This window comes from Heterodontus francisci, chromosome 43, assembly GCF_036365525.1.
Source record: "Heterodontus francisci isolate sHetFra1 chromosome 43, sHetFra1.hap1, whole genome shotgun sequence".
Lineage (NCBI taxonomy): Eukaryota > Metazoa > Chordata > Chondrichthyes > Heterodontiformes > Heterodontidae > Heterodontus > Heterodontus francisci.
In genome coordinates, this window is record NC_090413.1 from 13,145,988 (window position 1) to 13,167,877 (window position 21,890).

Here is a 21,890-nt window from a genome sequence, read left to right on the forward strand (position 1 = left end):
ACCTTGCTTCCCTCCTTTAAGACGCTGTTTAAAACCTACCTCTTTGACCAGGTTTTTGGTCATCTGTCCCAATGTCTCCTTATGTGGCTCGGTGTCATACTTTGTTTTATAACGCTCCTGTGAAGCGCCTTCGGACTTTTTATGTTAAAGGCGCTATATAAATGCAGGTTGGTGTTGTTGGTGATGAAAATGGCTGTAACATGCAAATGTTTAAGCGTTTTCTTAAAGGACGGACTAGAAATGAAAGGAGATATTGTCGATCAAGGATAACTGGGTGGGTGAGGAAGGAGACCCGTTGGTACAGGACAAGCTTCCCAACCAGATAGTCGAACTCAAAATGAAAAAAGGAAAAAAATATGCAGCATGAAGGGAGCAAAGATCTATCTCGGGCTTTGTTATTGTCTGAGGGGCTCAACTGCTTGAGGTGGGGGGGTGGGGGGTGGGGAGCGGTGGGACAAGGCGGGAGAGGAATTTTGCAGAGTTGTTTTTCCTTATTGGCCCTGGGTTTTTACTGTCTTTATGCCTCCGACAGGATGGTAGATGGCTGAAGGGGTTGGTGTGAGGCAGTTGGGGTGGTCAATTGGGGAGAGAAGAGATTTTTAGTCATGATGCTCTGGCCACCATGTTGTTTGGGCCTCCCTGCCTGTCAATATTGTATATTTGTAAAGGTGACAGTATGAAGAGAGAGGTGGACATATGCAAAGCTGAAGTCTCAGTATCGACAGACTTCAACCATTCTCTTGTCAGCTTGGCTTCGTTAGTAGCACTTTCACTTTGAGCGCTTAATCAAGGTTGATCGATGCAGCGCTAAGACTCAGAGGCAAGAACGCCACCAACTGACCCAAGAAGAACGATAAAACAATCTCAGATCCATAAGTGCTTACCCAATCTATTAGTTGGCATTACTAGTGATTTCTAAGCGTGGTGCAAACTTGCGCTCGTTATGCCAACTCTAGAGGAAGGCAATAAATCGCTAGGAAATCCTTCCCAGTCCTCTAATTTAACCAAACAACCTACAGCAGACCCATTGTGCACAATGAGGCATGTTTATCTAACACCCCTCTTCCCTCCTTAGTTAGGTTCCCAACTGCCTGAGGTGCACCACCTAGAAGCCGGCTATTCATGCTTAAGGCTTCAGGCTTAAGGTAAAACTTAGAGGGGGATGAAGAACGGGATGAAAGAGTATAAACAATGAATACTAGATAGAGGAGCTACGTCTGGCTGAGGAGACGAAACGAGTGGGGCATCCCAGGGTTCCGTGCTGGGGCCCTTACTATTTCTGGCCTACATAAATGACCGAGAATCCGAAATCAAAGCACGTTGATCAGCTTCAGAAATATTGTCAAATAAGGGGAACAACGGCCGATGGAGAAGTCAAGAAATAAGCAACTGGTCTACTACAGTCAGATTCTTCCATGTCGACCACTAATCTAACCAACTTGTCTATAATTATTGCTGTACAGTACTCAGTAACCTCTGTGTGGGTCAGAGTTACAATCTGTCTCTCTTATACCTCATTCCACATTTCACTACCTTAAACCATCCATCAGCTCTCTCAGCTAGCTTCCCTCCAGCTCCCAGCCCTCCCTGCCCCTGTTTCTTCCCAAACACATTCTTACTTGGTCCCTTTCCTTATTACCCATTCCACTTTCTGACCAGGTTACATGCCAGTCACATATTGCTAGTAAAATGCTAGGCCCCAGGCACCCAAACTTTTCCCTTCAGTTCCTCCAGCTTGTTCTTCATGCCATAGCACTCACATCCCCGAGTCAGAAAGTCATGGGCTGAAGTCCCACTCCAGAGTCTTGCACACAAAATCTACGCTGATGCTCCCAGTGCAGTACTGAGGGAGTGCTGCACTGTCGAAGGGTCAGTACTGAGGGAGTGCCGCACTGTCGGAGGGTCAGTACTGAGGGAGTGCCGCACTGTCGGAGAGTCAGTACTGAGGAAGTGCCGCAATGTTGGAGGGTCAGTACTGAGGGAGTGCTGCACTGTCAGAGGTGAAAAATAAAACAGAAAGTGCTGGAAATACTCGGGCAGCATTGGTGGAGAGAGAAACAAAGAACTGCTGTGACGAAGGGTCACTGACCTGAAATGTTAATGTTGTTTCTCTCTCCACTGATGTTGCCTGGCTTGCTGAGTATTTCCAGCATTTTTTGTTTTTATTTCAGATTTTCTGCATTGGCAGTATTTCGTTTTTGTATCATCTTTTGGATAAGACAAAAAACTGAGGTCCTGTTTGCCCTTTCAAATGGACATAAAAGATTCCAAGGAACTATTTGAAGAAAAGTCAGGGAATTCTTCCCCGTGCCCTGGCTAATATTTCTCCCTCAAGCAACATTACTGAGACAGATTACCTGGCCATTATCACATTACTGTTTGTGGGACTTTGCTGTGTGCAAACTGCTTGCTGGGTTTCCTACAATAGAACAGTGATTACCCTTAAAAAGTGGGATGTAAAGCGCTATGGAATGCCCTGAGATTGTAACTGATCGTACAGAAATGTCAGTCAGTCTCTGTTTGATTTGTAGACAGCAGCATTTCTTACATTCCTCACCTCTGACAACTGAAAACATTTCACAGTCCTTGGAGATCAGTGCCTCTGCATCCCTCTACATTTCTGCTAAAACACAGACTAAATTCAGCAACCATAACAATTTGTATTTATATAGCGCCTTTAACATAATAAAACGTCTCAAGGCGTTTAAATTAATTTAGAGTTGGCTAAATTAACAGCAATTTGCTGAACCTGTGGTGTAAAATCTTTAAATATAAAATACTTTTTAAAAAACAACTTAACCTATCCTAATGAACTAGCTTAACACGACTTTTAAATACCTTTTGAAACTTGCCATATATTAATATATTTGTTTCACAGGGTATTTTTGCAATAGTGTTTAGTATGTGACAATGGAGTACCATTTCTCTCCATTAAAGTCAATGCAAATAAAGGAGAGATGTAAAATGAGCTGTTAACTCACTATCAAAATAACTCCCACGCCTTCTTTACAAAGATCAACAGAGACACAGGATATATATAGAGGTAGGGAGCGAGATGGGCTAGGCTGATACAGAATAAGCGGTTGTAGATGTTCCCCTACTTCAGCAAGTGCCACTGTTTCATATCAGTTTGGCTACACAATTTCGAGATATTTCCTTAACAATCTATCTGAGGACATTACAACTGAGGAAATAAGCCTCAGCCTTGAACAGGAAGTTTGTAAAATGTTTCAAACAATAATTCGAGCTGTTCGTAAAGCTTTCAAAGCAGATGAAGAAATTGACTAGACAGAAGCAGCTAGTTCCTTACATATTCCTTGCAAAAAGGCAATACGCATTTATAATAGCTTAAAGGGAATCTGGTCCTGAATAATTGAGAGAGATACTGCAAAGCTAAGGAAAAGGCACAGACTTTCCCTGAGTGCAGGGACTCGGAGAACTGACAGAATAATGTCAGGAGTAAGAGCTCATTCCTGAGAGTAACAAGCATGATTTAACCTTAAATACAGCGATATGTCACAGGCCAGCGGAATGTTCACTCACGCCTGAGTTAAAAGGCCGAGGGTTTAAATCGTACTCTAGAGATTTGAACAAATAATCCAGGCTGTCACTCCCAGTCTGGTACTGAGGGAGTGCTGCACTGTCAGAGGGTCAGTACTGAGGGAGTGCTGCACTGTCAGAGGGTCAGTACTGAGGGAGTGCTGCATTGTCAGAAGTCTCCTTTTAATGGAGATGTTAAACCGAGGCTCGGTCTGCCCTCTCACGGCACTATCCAAGGAAGAGCAGGGGAGTGCTCCCTGATGTCCTGGCCAATATTTCTGCGCTGTATAACTCTATGACTCTATAATATTTGTCTGTCAACCATCATTAAAACACCTTATCTGATCGTTATCATGCTTGCCTTCATCGGTCGGGGCATAGAGTACAAAAATTGGCAAGTCATGCTGCAGCTGTACAGAACCTTGGTTAAGCCACACTTGGAATATTGCTTACAATTCTGGTCGCCACACTACCAGAAGGATGTGGAGGCTTTGGAGAGGGTACAGAAGAGGTTTACCAGGATGTTGCCTGGTCTGGAGGACATTAGCTATGAGGAGAGGTTGGAAAAACTCGGATTGTTTTCACTGGAACGACGGAGGTGGAGGGGCGACATGATAGAGGTTTACAAAGTTATGAGTGGCATGGACAGAGTGGATAGTCAGAAGCTTTTTCCCAGGGTGGAAGAGTCAGTTACTAGGGGACATAGGTTTAAGGTGCGAGGGGCAAAGTTTAGAGGGGATGTGCGAGGCAAGTTTTTTACACAGAGGGTGGTGAGTGCCTGGAACTTACTGCCGGGGGAGGTGGTGGAAGCAGGTACGAAAGCAACGTTTAAGAGGCATCTTGACAAATACATGAATAGGATGGGAATAGAGGGATAAGGACCCCAGAAGTGCAGAAGGTTTTAGTTTAGGCAGGCATCAAGATCGGCACAGGCTTGGAGGGCCGAATGGTCTGTTCCCGTGCTGTACTGTTCTTTGTTCTTTGTTATTTTGTTGCTGTTTGTGGGAGCTTGCTATGCGCAAATTGCCTGCTGTGTTTTCTGCATTACAACAGTGACTACGCTATAAAAGTACTTCACTGCCTGTAAAACTCTTTGGCGTATGCTGAGGTCACGAAAGACGCTATAGAAATGCAAGAGTGAATGTTGATAAATCCCCTGGACCTCATGATCTACATCCCAGAGTGTTGAAAGAGGTAGCTGTAGAAAATTCTATAGATTCTGGAGTGGTTCTTGAAGCTTGGAATGTAGTAAATGTAACCCCACTGTTTAAAAAAGGAGGGAGAGAAAACGGGGAACTGCAGACCTGTTAGCCTGACATCAGTAGTAGAGAAAATGCTAGAATCTATTATAAAGGATGTGATAACTAATGGTAGGATTGGGCAGAGTCAACATGGATTTATGAAAGGGAAATCATGCTTGTCAAACCTGTTAAAGTTTTTTGAGAATGTAACTAACAGAATAAATAAGAGGGAACCAGTGGATATGGTGTATTTGGATTTTCAGAAGGCTTTCGATAAGGTACCACGCAAGAAGTTAGGAAACAAAATTAGAGCACATGGGATTGGGGGTAATATATTGGCATGGATTGAGAACTGGTTAACAGACAGAAAACAGAGAGTAGGAATAAACAGGTAATTTTCATGTTGGCAGGCTGTGACTAGTGGGGTACCGCAAGGATCAGTGCTTGGGCCCCAGCTATTCACAATCTATATCAATGTGGGGACCAAATGTAATATTTCCAAGTTTGCTGATGACACAAAGCTAGATGGGAATGTGAGTTGTGAGGAGGATGCAAAGAGGCTTCAAGGGGATTTGGACAGGCTAAGTGAGCGGGCAAGAACATGGCAGATGGAATATAATGTGGAAAAATGTGAAGTTATCCACTTGGGTAGGAAAAACAGAAATGCAGAGTATTTCTTAAATAATGAGAGATTGGGAAGTGTTGATGTCCAAACGCACCTGGGTGTCCATAAATCACTGAAAGCTAACATTCAGGTACAGCAAGCAATTAAGAAGGCAAATGGTAAGTTGGCCTTTATTGCAAGAGGATTTGAGTACAGGAGTAAAGATGTCTTGCTGCAATTGTATAGAGCCTTAGTGAGACTGCACCTGGAGTATTGTGTACAGTTTTGGTCTCCTTACCTAAGGAAGGATATACTTGCCATAGAGGGAGTGAAAGGAAGGTTCACCAGACTGATTCCTGGGATGGCGGGATTGTCTTATGAGACAAGGCTGGGGAGACTGGGTCTGTATTCTCTAGAGCTTAGAAGAATGAGAGGTAATCTCATTGAAACATACAAAATTCTTACAGGGCTCAACAGGGTAGATGCAGGAAGGATGTTTCCCCTGTGTGGGAGTCTAGAACCAGGTGACACAGTCTCAGAATAAGAGGTAGGTCATTTAGGACTGAGATGAGGAGGAATTTCTTCACTCAGAGGGTGGTGAATCTGTGGAATTCTCTACCCCAGAGGGCAGTGGAGGCTCAGTCCTTGAGTATATTCTAGATTAGTTAGATTTCTAGATATTAAAGATATCAAGGGATAAAGGCATTGAGGTAGAAGATCAGCCATGATCTTATTGAATGGTGGAGCAGGCTCGAGGGGCCTACTCTGCTCCTATTTCCTATGTTCCTGAGTCTGTCTTTCTTAATACACCTGAGGCCACCTAAGCTGCAGAATTAACCCGGTGAAAACCCATTAATTGAATTTGCACTTGTGGACGTTCAGTGGGAAATTTCAGTGTATCATAGAAAGTGATTGATAAACTAGTGATACTAAAACAGGCAATATGCTTTGCGCTTTAACCCATTTGTTTGACAATACTTATTTTCTTTTGCTTTATTTGAATAGTTAGATTCCTGTGTAGGGGCCCCAACAACCCCACTGCCTTGTGGGCGTCTCGGGAGAGACCAAGGCTAAGGGAGTAAACCCTAACAGAAAATCCGGAGCGGAACCCCGTAGGCGGTCATGTGTCACCTTTGGCATGTTTCCGGCAGTTCCTGCAGCCATACTGGTGCCAAACGTCGTGTCCTGCACTCCTTTGGACCCCACCAGAAAGGCCGAGAGGGGGGTTTTGACGACTGGGCAACTCTCAACCTCCATAAATTTGCCCAGGCATGCGCCATGGAGAGGTCACTCCATAGTTGCCTCACAGCGACTGAAACAACACGGAAGGCAGCAGTTACGGGTTATAAGTCCAGATAAATTGGCGTAGAAACTGGGCGCCACGGGTTGCCTTTGTCGGTGGGAGAGGTCATTGCACCTCACTGGACAGCTACCGCCCGCCTCAAACCGGGCAGCCCCCGGTCAATAAGGTTCTGTCCCGCCACAGTCTGCCTGCTTCAATGGGTGCTTGGAGCTCAGGGTCATTGCCCGAAAGGTGGACTGATACACCGCACCAAACAACATGAAAAAAGGAAAGAAGGTACCAGCCCTTCGCTTTGCAAGCTGGAACGTCAGAACTATGTGTCCTGGCCTGTCGGAAGACCTTACACAAATCAACGATTCTCGGAAGACCGCCATCATTAACAACGAGCTCAGTAGACTCAATGTGGACATTGCAGCACTTCAGGAGACTCGCCTCCCCGCGAGTGGCTCTCTAGCAGAGCAAGACTACACCTTCTTCTGGCAGGGCAGGGATCCTGAAGAACCAAGACAGCATGGAGTGGGCTTCGCCATCAGAAACTCCTTGCTCAGCATGATAGAGCCTCCCTCAAATGGCTCGGAACGCATACTGTCCATCCGACTGCTCACCACCTCTGGTCCAGTACACCTACTCTGCATCTATGCTCCAACACTCTGTTCCGCACCTGAAGCTAAAGACCAGTTCTATGAACAACTCCATAACATCATTAGCAGCATCCCCAACACCGAACACCTATTCCTGCTGGGGGACTTTAATGCCAGGGTTGGGGCCGACCATGACTCATGGCCCTCCTGCTTTGGGCGCTATGGCGTTGGAAGGATGAATGAGAACGGGCAGAGACTGCTTGAGTTGTGTACCTATCATAACCTCTGCATCACCAACTCGTTCTTTCACACTAAACCCTGTCACCAGGTTTCATGGAGGCACCCAAGATCACGTCGTTGGCACCAGCTAGACCTCATTGTCACAAGGCGAGCCGCCTTAAACAGTGTTCAAATCACACGCAGCTTCCACAGTGCGGACTGCGACACCGACCACTCCCTGGTGTGCAGCAAGGTTAGACTCAGACCAAAGAAGTTGCATCATTCCAAGCAGAAGGGCCACCCGCGCATCAACACGAGCAGAATTTCTCACCCACAGCTGTTACAAAAATTTCTAAATTCACTTGTAACAGCCCTTCAAAACACTCCCACAGGGGATGCTGAGACCAAGTGGGCCCACATCAGAGACGCCATCTATGAGTCAGCTTTGACCACCTACGGCAAAAGTGCGAAGAGAAATGCAGACTGGTTTCAATCTCATAATGAAGAGCTGGAACCTGTCATAGCCGCTAAGCGCATTGCACTTTTGAACTACAAGAAAGCCCCCAGCGATTTAACATCCGCAGCACTTAAAGCAGCCAGAAGTACTGCACAAAGAACAGCTAGGCGTTGCGCAAACGACTACTGGCAACACCTATGCAGTCATATTCAGCTGGCCTCAGACACCGGAAACATCAGAGGAATGTATGATGGCATGAAGAGAGCTCTTGGGCCAACCATCAAGAAGATCACCCCCCTCAAATCTAAATCGGGGGACATAATCACTGACCAACGCAAACAGATGGACCGCTGGGTTGAGCACTACCTAGAACTGTACTCCAGGGAGAATGCTGTCACTGAGACTGCCCTCAATGCAGCCCAGCCTCTACCAGTCATGGATGAGCTGGACATACAGCCAACCAAATCGGAACTCAGTGATGCCATTGATTCCCTAGCCAGCGGAAAAGCCCCTGGGAAGGACAGCATTACCCCTGAAATAATCAAGAGTGCCAAGCCTGCTATACTCTCAGCACTACATGAACTGCTATGCCTGTGCTGGGACGAGGGAGCAGTACCCCAGGACATGCGCGATGCCAACATCATCACCCTCTATAAAAACAAAGGTGACCGCGGTGACTGCAACAACTACCGTGGAATCTCCCTGCTCAGCATAGTGGGGAAAGTCTTTGCTCGAGTCGCTCTGAACAGGCTCCAGAAGCTGGCCGAGCGCGTCTACCCTGAGGCACAGTGTGGCTTTCGTGCAGAGAGATCGACTATTGACATGCTGTTCTCCCTTCGTCAGATACAGGAGAAATGCCGTGAACAACAGATGCCCCTCTACATTGCTTTCATTGATCTCACCAAAGCCTTTGACCTCGTCAGCAGACGTGGTCTCTTCAGACTACTAGAAAAGATCGGATGTCCACCAAAGCTACTAAGTATCATCACCTCATTCCATGACAATATGAAAGGCACAATTCAACATGGTGGCTCCTCATCAGAGCCCTTTCCTATCCTGAGTGGTGTGAAACAGGGCTGTGTTCTCGCACCCACACTATTTGGGATTTTCTTCTCCCTGCTGCTTTCACATGCGTTCAAATCCTCTGAAGAAGGAATTTTCCTCCACACAAGATCAGGGGGCAGGTTGTTCAACCTTGCCCGTCTAAGAGCGAAGTCCAAAGTACGGAAAGTCCTCATCAGAGAACTCCTCTTTGCTGACGATGCTGCTTTAACATCTCACACTGAAGAATGCCTGCAGAGTCTCATCGACAGGTTTGCGTCTGCCTGCAATGAATTTGGCCTAACCATCAGCCTCAAGAAAACGAACATCATGGGGCAGGATGTCAGAAATGCTCCATCCATCAATATTGGCGACCACGCTCTGGAAGTGGTTCAAGAGTTCACCTACCTAGGCTCAACTATCACCAGTAACCTGTCTCTAGATGCAGAAATCAACAAGCGCATGGGTAAGGCTTCCACTGCTATGTTCAGACTGGCCAAGAGAGTGTGGGAAAATGGCGCACTGACACGGAACACAAAAGTCCGAGTGTATCAGGCCTGTGTCCTCAGTACCTTGCTCTACGGCAGCGAGGCCTGGACAACGTATGCCAGCCAAGAGCGACGTCTCAATTCATTCCATCTTCGCTGCCTTCGGAGAATACTTGGCATCAGGTGGCAGGACTATATCTCCAACACAGAAGTCCTTGAAGCGGCCAACATCCCCAGCTTATACACACTACTGAGTCAGCGGCGCTTGAGATGGCTTGGCCATGTGAGCCGCATGGAAGATGGCAGGATCCCCAAAGACACATTGTACAGCGAGCTCGCCACTGGTATCAGACCCACCGGCCGTCCATGTCTCCGTTATAAAGACGTCTGCAAACGCGACATGAAATCGTGTGACATTGATCACAAGTCGTGGGAGTCAGTTGCCAGCATTCGCCAGAGCTGGCGGGCAGCCATAAAGACAGGGCTAAATTGTGGCGAGTCGAAGAGACTTAGTAGTTGGCAGGAAAAAAGACAGAGGCGCAAGGGGAGAGCCAACTGTGCAACAGCCCCAACAAACAAATTTCTCTGCAGCACCTGTGGAAGAGCCTGTCACTCCAGAATTGGCCTTTATAGCCACTCCAGGTGCTGCTTCACAAACCACTGACCACCTCCAGGCGCGTATCCATTGTCTCTCGAGATAAGGAGGCCCAAAAGAAGATTAATGGTAGGAGTAAATGTCTCCATTTGAAACTTATTTGAAATTCCTATTTGAAAAATAGACCTATTGAAGTGGTTTTGTTTGGTCTGAAAGGCTCACATTCAAACATCCCCTCCCTATGCCGCTGCTGTGCGAATATGTAGAGCGTCAGAAACCATAAATGCGTGGATCAAAGAGCTAAGGAGTAAGGAAACATTCCCCAGCACTCAGGAAAGGGACTAAGGCCCAGTCGAATGAGAAATCTGAAACATGATCCATTAAAGCCAGTAGAGAAAGAAAAAAGGAAATTGTGTGAACTGTGTGGAATGCAGCAGAACTCTGCATTATTCAGCCTTTTGGGAAAGTAAACGTAACACGTGGCAAAATATAACAACCACAAAAAGCATCACAAGTCACATCACAGGAAATATCAGGAGCGTGCAATGGAAGAGAAGTCAAAAAATTATATGCGGATGTCTGAACCGCAAATCAATGAATTTTACAATGGAGACAGAGAGATGTAGAGAACAAGGGAGAGGCACTGAGACCAGGGAGAGCAAGGGAGCAGAGAGGAGAACAGGGAGAGAGAGAGCAAGATACACACAGGGAGCAGGGGAGATTCACAGAGCCAAACAGCCAAACAGAGGGAGAGGCAAGGGGCAGAGAGAGCACACAAGGGAGCAAAGAGAGGGGCTACGGGGATAGAGATACAAGAAGATATGGGCATAGAACAAGAGAGAGAGGCACAGGGAGTTAGAAAGAGAGAGGTACCAGGATATGGAGAGAGGGAAGAACAGTGACAGATAGTGGAAGGGAGATGCAGGAACAGAGAATGAAGCACAGAGAGAATGAGGTGCAGCAATAGTGACAGGAGGGTACAGGAAAAAGATAAAGAGGACCACAAGGATAAGCAATAGAGGGATGTAGTGACAGACAAAAGCAGAGAAAGAGAGCAGGGAGACAGAGAAAGATGCACAAGGGCAGGAAGAGAGTGCGGAGAGAGAAAAAGGGCAGAAGGACAGAGAGATGGAGAGAAAAAGAGATGGGCATGGAGACAAATAGCAAAAGGAAAGCATGGGACAGAGAGGAAAACAAAGGTGCAGTGACAGAGAGTCACGAGGACAGAGACAGAAAGGGAGGGGGACAGAGAGAGGGAGACAGAGAAAGAGCACAGTCAGAGAGACAACACAGACAATGAATGAGAAAGGCATGAAGACAGAAAGGAAAACATAGGGGGCAACACAGGCAGAAAGAAAGGCACAGAAGAGTAAGAGGGAGGTAGAAAAAGGAAAGAGAAGCTGAGAGACTCAAAGAGGCTCAGCGACACAGAGAGGATCAGAAACACAGAGAGAGAGGATCAGAGACACAGAGAGAGAGGATCAAAGACAGAGAGAGAGACTCAGGGTCACAGAGAGAGGTTCACAGACAGAGAGAGAGACACAGAGAAACAGAGAGAGAGTCAGGGACACAGAGAGAGGATCACAGACACAGAGAGAGGATCACAGAGACACAGAGAGAGACTCAGAGACACAGAGAGAGAGGATCACAGACACAGAGAGAGACTCAGGGTCACAGAGAGAGGATCACAGACACAGAGAGAGGATCACAGAGACACAGAGAGAGACTCAGGGACACAGAGAGACACAGAGACACAGAGAGAGAGGATCAGGGACACAGAGACTCAGGGATAGAGAGAGACTCAGGGACAGAGAGGGAGACTCAGAGACACAGAGAGAGGACCAGGGACAGAGAGAGAGAGACACAGAGAGACTCAGGGACACAGAGAGACACAGAGACACAGAGAGAGAGGATCAGGGACACAGAGACTCAGGGATAGAGAGAGACTCAGGGACAGAGAGGGAGACTCAGAGACACCGAGAGAGGACCAGGGACAGAGAGAGAGAGACACAGAGAGACTCAGGGACACAGAGAGAGGATCACAGACACAGAGAGAGTCAGGGACACAGAGAGAGGATCACAGACACAGAGAGAGGATCACAGAGACGCAGAGACTCAGGGACACAGAGAGACACAGAGATACAGAGAGAGAGGATCAGGGACACAGAGACACAGAGAGAGACTCAGGGACAGAGAGGGAGACTCAGGGACAGAGAGGGACTCAGAGACACAGAGAGAGGATCAGGGACACAGAGACACAGAGAGAGACTCAGGGACAGAGAGGGAGACTTAGAGACACAGAGAGAGGATCAGGGACACACAGAGAGAGACACAGAGAGACTCAGGGACACAGAGGATCAGAGACACAGACACAGAGAGGAAGGATCAAGGACATGGAGAGATGAAAACTTCAAAGTATTTTTATTTTGACCAGTTAGTCAGATGATACTCACTTTCATCCATGTCTGTTTCCGTTTGCTCTCTGGTCCCCTGATATGAGGAATGAGCTGACACTCTAACACAGGACACAAGTCCTCCATGACCAGGTTACTTAAGATCTGGGAAGGCATCAAATATCAAATTATTGACAAATGGAACGAGGGCTGCTTTGAGTCAGCTTACTTTTTACTTCATTGGATTCAGTTTGAGCAAAGGATTTGGTGTGACATGCCGAGTGTGATGTGGTGAGATGTTCTGGGATCTGTCTGTCTGCTTGTGCCCTACCCCTTAGGGCAGGTCTGAACTCAAGACTCACACATGAGATTCTTAAACTACCTAGTGGGGAGGCGATGCTGATGTAGCTCCCGAATTCCCGTTGCCTTTCGCACAGTTTGTATTTTGAGGACCTCCTCCTCGGTGGGCTATAACTAAGGTCAAAGCGCCCCACCCACCCTTTAAAATGGGGTCTGCACCCATTAGACACAAGTATCCTCACAGGACATCAACCCAGTATTTATAACCAGTTCTCTGGTCTCTACTTGCCAGAGCAGTCCGGAGTGGAATCTGAACCCACCCTTCAATTTCAAAACTGATTTTTGTTAGACAGGGCAAATAGATGGAGTTAAGATACAGTTCAGCCCTTATCTAACTGAATGACAGAACAGTCTCGAGGGGCTGAAGGGCTGCTGCTGTTCCTATTCGTCTACAGATCCAATATCCAAACTCCGGTGGTCCAAAAAGCGGAATTGTCTGAAAACTGGAATATTCAGATGCAGCAACAGTTTAGTGTCAATTGATCCTAATCACTTGAACCAAACTTGAAAAGACTAAGAAACTGATTTTTATAGTATCCTCCTTAATGAGTAATGTTAAGTCAATGCATCTCAACTTTAATTTTCTCTTTCAGTCAATTTCCACACGACTTCTTGTAAACTGTGGCAACTGGCAGATCCTCCGCCACAACATTCCTCACCCCCTGTTCCAGGGTTGGGCCCGGGTTGGTTGGAGATAGTACCCACGTAGGTAATAAGCCAAGGCCCGTGAATATCCTCAGGCTTTGGCTGACCCGGAGGGCGGTCACCAGTTCCATGTGTCCCAAATCCGGGAAAATCCGAAATCCGGCACTGTCTCAGTCCTGAGGTTGCCAGATTTTGGATATCGGAACTGTCATTTGGAGATGAGAACACTGGCCTCGAGCCAGTGGTCAATCCCATATTGTGTGATAAACTCTCGGAGTTTCTACACATTGCACAAAGGGTGCGAGCTGTCACCAAGTACCATAACTTTGGATAAAAAGTCTCCCAGGCAGTGAAATCGCCAGGTCAGCATGGCAAAAAAAAATCGCTGACCACAACCATACTGTGTTATGTTGCTTTCCTTCTCTGTATCATGCTGTTGTAATATATCATACTTCACAGAGGCCATACTCTACCTGTTCCAATCAAGCTCTGTAACGCACCTTTATTCAGTGGGAGCCTTGTGTGCGGGAAGGCTGAGAGATAAATATTAGCCAGAAAATTGGTGAGAACTCTCGTCCGATCTTCTTCCAGTAGTGCCATGGGATCGTTTACATCCAGCTAAAAGGGCAGAGTGGAGTGGGTAGAGTTTCCTCCGAAAGACGGCACCTCCGACGGTGCAGCACTCCTGTGGTACTGCATTGAAGTGTCATCCTAGATTTTGTGCTCAAATATCTGGAGTTGGGCTTGAACCTTCTGACTCAGTGTGAAGAGCTGTCTACCCACTGATGTTACAGCGCATGTACAAATAGAGCAGGGTCACTAGTCATAGAATCATAGAATCTTACAGCACAGAAAGAGCCCATTCAGCCCATCATCCTTCCGTCAGCTCTTTGAAAGAACCATCCGTTCGTTTCCTGCTCTTTCCCCACAGCCCTGCAAATTTCTGTCCTTCAAGTATTTATCCAATTCCTGTTTGAAAGTTATTATTGAATCTGCTTCCACTGCCTTTTTAGGCAGTATGTTCCAGATCATACTATCTTGCTGTGTAAAAAAATTCTCCTCTTCTCAACTCTGGTTTGGAACCATTTCACTGCTGGATGGACAGGTCCTTTGCAGATCAGATATGTGGAAGGGAGCACTGGTAGGGGCCTTTGTAATGTCAATTGTAGCTCAATGGGTAACACTCACCTCTGAGTCAGAAGGTTGCGGATTCAAATTGCGCTCTGTAGACCTGAGTGCATGATCCAGGCTGACACTCCAATGCAGAACTGAGACAGTGCTGCACTGTCGAAGGTGCGTATTTCGTATGAAACGCTAAATTGAGGCCCCATCCGCCCTATCAGCTGGTTGTAAAAGATCCCATGGCATTTTCAAAGACGAGCACAGAGTACCCCCAGTATCTCAACCACTGTCCGCCCCTCAACCTGCATTACTTCAAAAAAAATGGATGTTAGCACATGGCTGTTTGTGGAATCTTGCTGTGCACAAATTGGCTGCTGTGTTTCCCGCCTTACAACACTTCAAAAGTAATTATTTGGTTGCAAAGTGCTTTGGGACATCCTGAGGTCGTGAAAGTTGCTATATAAATGCAAGTTCTTTCTTTTACGTAAGCACAGCAGTCACAAGAAGCAAACATGAAGGTTATTACAAGATGATTGATAAATGTTACCTCAGATTCCGAGCCCAAATACAAGTCACAGATTCCATACCGTCCTTTCCGCTGTCTGTACACTCGCACAGCCTCCAGGAATGCCCGGACTTCAAAAGAATCCCTCCTAAAGAACACTGTGAGGAAAACACTGCCATCAGTGAGCAGGTTAGTGACTCATCACAAGGACATCCCTTTCCTGAGCTGCATAAGACACAGCACTGCCCACGGCTCCATTTAGTAAAGTTCCCTCTACACTGTCCCATCACACACTCCCAGGACAGGTACAGCACGGGGTTAGATACAGAGTAAAGCTCCCTCTACACTGTCCCCATCAAACAGTCACAGGACAGGTACAGCACGGGGTTAGATACAGAGTAAAGCTCCCTCTACACTGTCCCCATCAAACAGTCACAGGACAGGTACAACAAGGGGTTAGATACAGAGTAAAGCTCCATCTACACTGTCCCCATCAAACAGTCACAGGACAGGTACAGCACGGGGTTAGATACAGAGTAAAGCTCCCTCTACACTGTCCCATCAAACAGTCACAGGACAGGTACAACAAGGGGTTAGATACAGAGTAAAGCTCCCTCTACACTGTCCCCATCACACACTCCCAGGACAGGTACAGCACGGGGTTAGATACAGAGTAAAGCTCCCTCTACACTGTCCCATCAAACAGTCACAGGACAGGTGCAGCACGGGGGGGTTAGATACAGAGTAAAGCTGCTCTGCTCCAGCCTCAGAGGAGCACCTGCTACAGCACCAGTGTGATTTTTGCTTACTTCCAGCACCATCTGTCGACACGGCCTTCTCAGGCCGTTTAGGGCAAATAATCAACTGCGCTGAAGCTGCTTGAAAACCCTTCCACCAAAGATTCTGAGAAGGCTTTCCATCGCTCACTGTGGGCGGCATTTGAACCTGGGGTGAAAGGTCAGAATCTAACTCATTGAACCATGTGGCCCTAGTCAGTTTGAGCTGTCAAAACAGGTCTGAAGGTGCATAGCTGCAAAATTCATAGGTGCATTTAATGCTGTAATGTAATACTACGTAATGTAATGCAAAGCCCAGGATAATGTCTGCTGCAGGAAAAGTACGCGTGGAGACGCTTGATGTTGAGCGGTTTGTACCGGTGTTGAGGTGTCGAATTCCATCAGCGAGGAGCGTGCCCCAGGTGTGGCGGTCGTCTGCAGTGTTGAAGCAGAGAAGGAGGTGCGGCCGATAGGGGTGCCACAGGTAGAGTGGGTAACCTGTTGGGCAGTTCATGTACTGTTCCTCCCAGTAAGTATCTACGACACCTGGAAAACATGGGCAAAGAAAGAAATGTTTCCATTTAAATAGCGCTTTTATTGTCAGGATGTACCATAGCTCTGATTGTGTGTCCTGCGAGACCACTTTGAGGGGTTGAGTGGGTCTGTGAGTTACATATAGGCCAGACTGGGTATGGATTTTCTTTCTCTAAAGGACATTAGTGAACCATTTGTTTTTTTATGATAATCTAACAGCTTCCTCGTCTCTTTCACTGGGATCAGTGCTTCATTTCCTGAAGCACAATGCTGCGGATGCTGGAAATCTGAAATAAAAAACACCAGAAATACTCAGGTTCTGATGAAAGGTCACTGACCTGAAACGTTAACTCTGTTTTATTTATTTATTTAGAGATACAGCACTGAAACAGGCCCTTCAGCCCACTGAGTCTGTGCCAACCAACAACGACCCATTTATACTAATCTGACATTAATCCCATATTCCCTACTACATCCCCACCATTCGCCTACCACCTACCTACACTAGAGGCAATTTACAATGGCCAATTTACCTATCAACCAGCAAGTCTTTGGCTGTGGGAGGAAACCAGAGCACCCGGCGGAAACCCACGCGGTCACAGAGAGAACTTGCAAACTCCGCATAGACAGTACCCAGAACACTAGAGCTGTGAGGCTGCGGTGCTAACCACTGCACCACCACAGATACTGCCAGACCTGCTGAGTATTTCCAGCACATCCAGTTTTTACTTATTTCCAGATTTTGCTTTGAAACTTGAATTCAAATTCTCGGACTGGCATGGTGGGAGATGAACTCTCAGTCCCTGGATCACTAGTCAAAGTCTGTGGGTTACTAAGCCAGCAATATAACCACTACACTACCTTACCCACTGCTGAGGTTGCTGGAGGCAGTGCTAGTTATTGCTGTTAGTTCATGATATCTAGTTGGTGCCTTGCATATTTGCACATCCCACACACAGACTGCAGTATCTACTCTTGGTTCACCCATTCCTGGTGATGGATGGTAGCGTTTATCTGGAATTCCTATACTGATGGTCTTAAACGATGAACAACAATTTGCACTTGTAATTCCAATGTATTTCTAGAATACTCATTCTTGGGATGTGCACGTCTCTGGCTAAGCCAGCATTTATTGTCCATCCCTAATTGCCCTTGAGAAGGTGGTGGTGAGCTGCCTTCTTGAACCGCTGCAGTCCACGTGGGGTAGGTACACCCACAGTGCTGTTAGGAAGGGAGTTCCAGGATTTTGACCCAACGACAGTGAAGGAACGGCGATATAGTTCCAAGTCAGGATGGTGTGTGACTTGGAGGGGAACTTGCAGGTGGTGGTGTTCCCATGTATTTGCTGCCCTTGTCCTTCTAGTTGGTAGAGGTCGCAGATTTGGAAGGTGCTGTCTAAGGAGCCTTGGAGCGTTGCTGCAGTGCATCTTGTAGATGATACACACTGCTGCCACTGTGCGCAGGTGGCAGAGGGGGTCAATTCATGTTCCATTTTGCATCACATATCGTTCCAAAGGGACATCAGCTGGATTGCCTGAGCATCTCCCACCTAGCACCAAGAGGAAAGCCCACTACCACCTCCCGGGGGCAATTTGGACGGGCAATAAATGTCGCCCACATCTCGAGAGCAAATAAACCAATAATTAGGAATGTGTGACCAGCTCCATGGTCCAAATCCAGCATTATCACTCTCCCCTTTGAGTTCTCACCATTGAATTGCGGCCAGCTCTGATGTAGCATGTCCCTGTAGTCTGTCACTGAGCTCAGTAAGATGCAGCCTGACAGCAGCACAGTGCCTTCAGGTTTCGTTCCTCTCTGTTCAGCCTGGAACATGTTGGAGCAGATTAATAGAATTGTGGTGAAGACTTAACATCCCACCACCGCAGCACCCACCAGCCACATCACCGACCCTGACTCAATCCCCCACCCACTCCCCCAACATCACTGACCCTGACTCAATCCCCCCACCCACTCCCCCAACATCACCGACCCTGACTCAATCCCCCACCCACTCCCCCAACATCACTGACCCTGATTCAATCCCCCACCCACTCCCCCAACATCACCGACCCTGACTCAATCCCCCCACCCACTCCCCCAACATCACTGACCCTGACTCAATCCCCCCACCCACTCCCCCAACATCACCGACCCTGACTCAATCCCCCCACCAACCCCCCCAACATCACCGACCCTGACTCAATCCCCCACCCACTCTCCCAACATCACTGACCCTGACTCAATCCCCCCACCCACTCCCCCAACATCACTGACCCCGACTCAATAGCCCCACCAACTCCCCCAACATCACCGACCCTGATTCAATCCCCCCACCCACTCCCCCAACATCACTGATCCTGACTCAATCCCCCCACCCACTCCCCCAACATCACTGACCCTGACTCAATCCCCCCACCCACTCCCCCAACATCACCGACCCTGACTCAATCCCCCACCAACTCCCCCAACATCACCGACCCTGATTCAATCCCCCCACCCACTCTCCCAACATCACCGACCCTGACTCAATCCCCCCACCAACTCCCCCAACATCACTGACCCTGACTCAATACCCCCACCCACTCCCCCAACATCACCGACCCTGACTCAATCCCCCCACCAACTCCCCCAACATCACCGACCCTGATTCAATCCCCCCACCCACTCTCCCAACATCACCGACCCTGATTCAATCCCCCCACCCACTCTCCCAACATCACCGACCCTGATTCAATCCCCCCACCCACTCCCCCAACATCACCGACCCTGATTCAATCCCCCCACCCACTCCCCCAACATCACCGACCCTGATTTAATCCCCCCACCCACTCTCCCAACATCACCGACCCTGATTTAATCCCCCCACCCACTCTCCCAACATCACCGACCCTGACTCAATCCCCCCACCCACTCTCCCAACATCACTGACCCTGACTCAATCCCCCACCCACTCCCCCAACATCACTGACCCTGACTCAATCCCCTCACCCACTCCCCCAACATCACCGACCCTGATTTTATCCCCCCACCCACTCTCCCAACAACACAGACCCTGACTCAATCCCCCCACCCACTCCCCCAACATCACCGACCCTGACTCAATCCCCCCACCCGCTCTCCCAACATCACCGACCCTGACTCAATCCCCCCACCCACTCTCCCAACATCACCGACCCTGATTCAATCCCCCCACCCACTCTCCCAACATCACTGACCCTGACTCAATCCCCCACCCACTCTCCCAATATCACCGACCCTGACTCAATCCCCCCACCCACTCTCCCAACAACACAGACCCTGACTCAATCCCCCCACCAACTCCCCCAACATCACCGACCCTGATTCAATCCCCCCCACCCACTCTCCCAATATCACCGACCCTGACTCAATCCCCCCACCCACTCTCCCAACAACACAGACCATGACTCAATCCCCCCACCCACTCCCCCAACATCACCGACCCTGATTTAATCCCCCACCCACTCCCCCAACATCACCGACACTGATTCAATCCCCCCTCCCACTCTCCCAACATCACCGACCCTGATTCAATCCCCCCACCCACTCCCCCAACATCACCGACCCTGACTCAAGCCCCCCACCCACTCCCCCAACATCACCGACCCTGACTCAATCCCCCCACCCACTCTCCCAACATCACCGACCCTGATTCAATCCCCCCACCCACTCCCCCAAAATCACCGACCCTGATTCAATCCCCCCACCCACTCCCCCAACATCACCAACCCTGACTCAATCCCCCCACCCACTCCCCCAACATCACCGACCCTGATTTAATAATCCCCACCCACTCTCCCAACATCACCGACCCTGACTCAATCCCCCCACCCGCTCTCCCAACATCACCCTTATTTAATCCCCCCACCCACTCCCCAAACATCACCGACCCTGATTTAATCCCCCACCCACTCCCCCAACATCGACCCTGACTCAATCCCCCCACCCACTCCCCCAACATCACCGACCCTGACTCAATCCCCCCACCCACTCTCCCAACATCACCGACCCTGACTCAATCCCCCCACCCACTCCCCCAACATCACCGACCCTGACTCAATCCCCCCACCCACTCTCCCAACATCACCGACCCTGACTCAATCCCCCCACCCGCTCTCCCAACATCACCCTTATTTAATCCCCCCACCCACTCCCCAAACATCACCGACCCTGATTTAATCCCCCACCCACTCCCCCAACATCACCAACCCTGACTCAATCCCCCCACCCACTCCCCCAACATCACCGACCCTGACTCAATCCCCCCACCCACTCCCCCAACATCACCGACCCTGACTCAATCCCCCCACCCACTCTCCCAACATCACCGACCCTGACTCAATCCCCCCACCCACTCCCCCAACAACACCGACCCTGATTCAATCCCCCCACCCACTCCCCCAACATCACCGACCCTGACTCAATCCCCCCACCCACTCTCCCAACATCACCGACCCTGACTCAATCCCCCCACCCACTCTCCCAACATCACCGACCCTGACTCAATCCCCCCACCCACTCCCCCAACATCACTGACCCTGACTCAATCCCCCCACCCACTCCCCCAACATCACCGACCCTGACTCAATCCCCCCACCCACTCTCCCAACATCACCGACCCTGACTCAATCCCCCCCACCCACTCCCCCAATATCACCGACCCTGACTCAATCCCCCCACCCACTCTCCCAACATCACCGACCCTGACTCAATCCCCCCACCCACTCCCCCAACATCACCGACCCTGATTCAATCCCCCCACCCACTCCCCCAACATCACCGACCCTGACTCAATCCCCCCACCCACTCCCCCAACATCTCCAACCCTGATTCAATCCCCCCACCCACTCCCCCAACATCACCAACCGTGATTCAATCCCCCCACCCACTCTCCCAACATCACCGACCCTGACTCAATGCCCCTACCCTCTCCCAACCAAACGCAGACACATCCTCACCAATCCAGACACACAGTCACTGACCCAGACAAATTCTCACAGACCCAGACCCACACTCACCAACCCAGACACAGTCACCGACCCAGACACATTCTCACAAACCCAGACACACTCTACACAGACCCAGACACACACTAAACAATCCAGACTCACACAGCTACCGACTCAAACACAGTGGCGCAGTGGTTAGCACCGCAGCCTCACAGCTCCAGTGACTGGGTACTGCCTGTGTGGAGTTTGCAAGTTCTCCCTGTGTCTGCGTGGGTTTCCTCCAGGTGCTCCGGTTTCCTCCCACATGTCAAAGACTTGCGGGTTGATAGGTAAATTGGCCATTATAAATTGCCCCTAGTATAGGTAGGTGGTAGGGAAATATAGGAACAGGTGGGGATGTGGTAGGAATATGGAATTAGTGTAGGATTAGTATTAAAAAAAAATGGGTGGTTGATGGTCGGCACAGACTCGGTGGGCTGAAGGGCCTGTTTCGGTGTTGTATCTCTAAAAAAAAACACA

At 48.8% G+C, this 21,890-nt stretch overlaps 1 protein-coding gene across 2 annotated transcripts in view; it reads right to left on the reverse strand.

Moving 5' to 3' along the window:
- LOC137355605 (protein Niban 1-like) overlaps positions 1-21,890 on the reverse strand; it is a 50,118-nt gene that overhangs the window by 14,680 nt on the left and 13,548 nt on the right. For both annotated transcript variants that reach the window (XM_068020917.1, XM_068020916.1), the window contains exons 4-7: positions 18,114-18,228; positions 16,249-16,416; positions 15,137-15,252; positions 12,523-12,627 (exon numbers count right to left, since the gene is read on the reverse strand). In XM_068020917.1, coding sequence (XP_067877018.1) covers positions 12,523-12,627; positions 15,137-15,252; positions 16,249-16,416; positions 18,114-18,228 — 504 coding nt within the window. The remainder of the gene's footprint in view (positions 1-12,522; positions 12,628-15,136; positions 15,253-16,248; positions 16,417-18,113; positions 18,229-21,890) is intronic.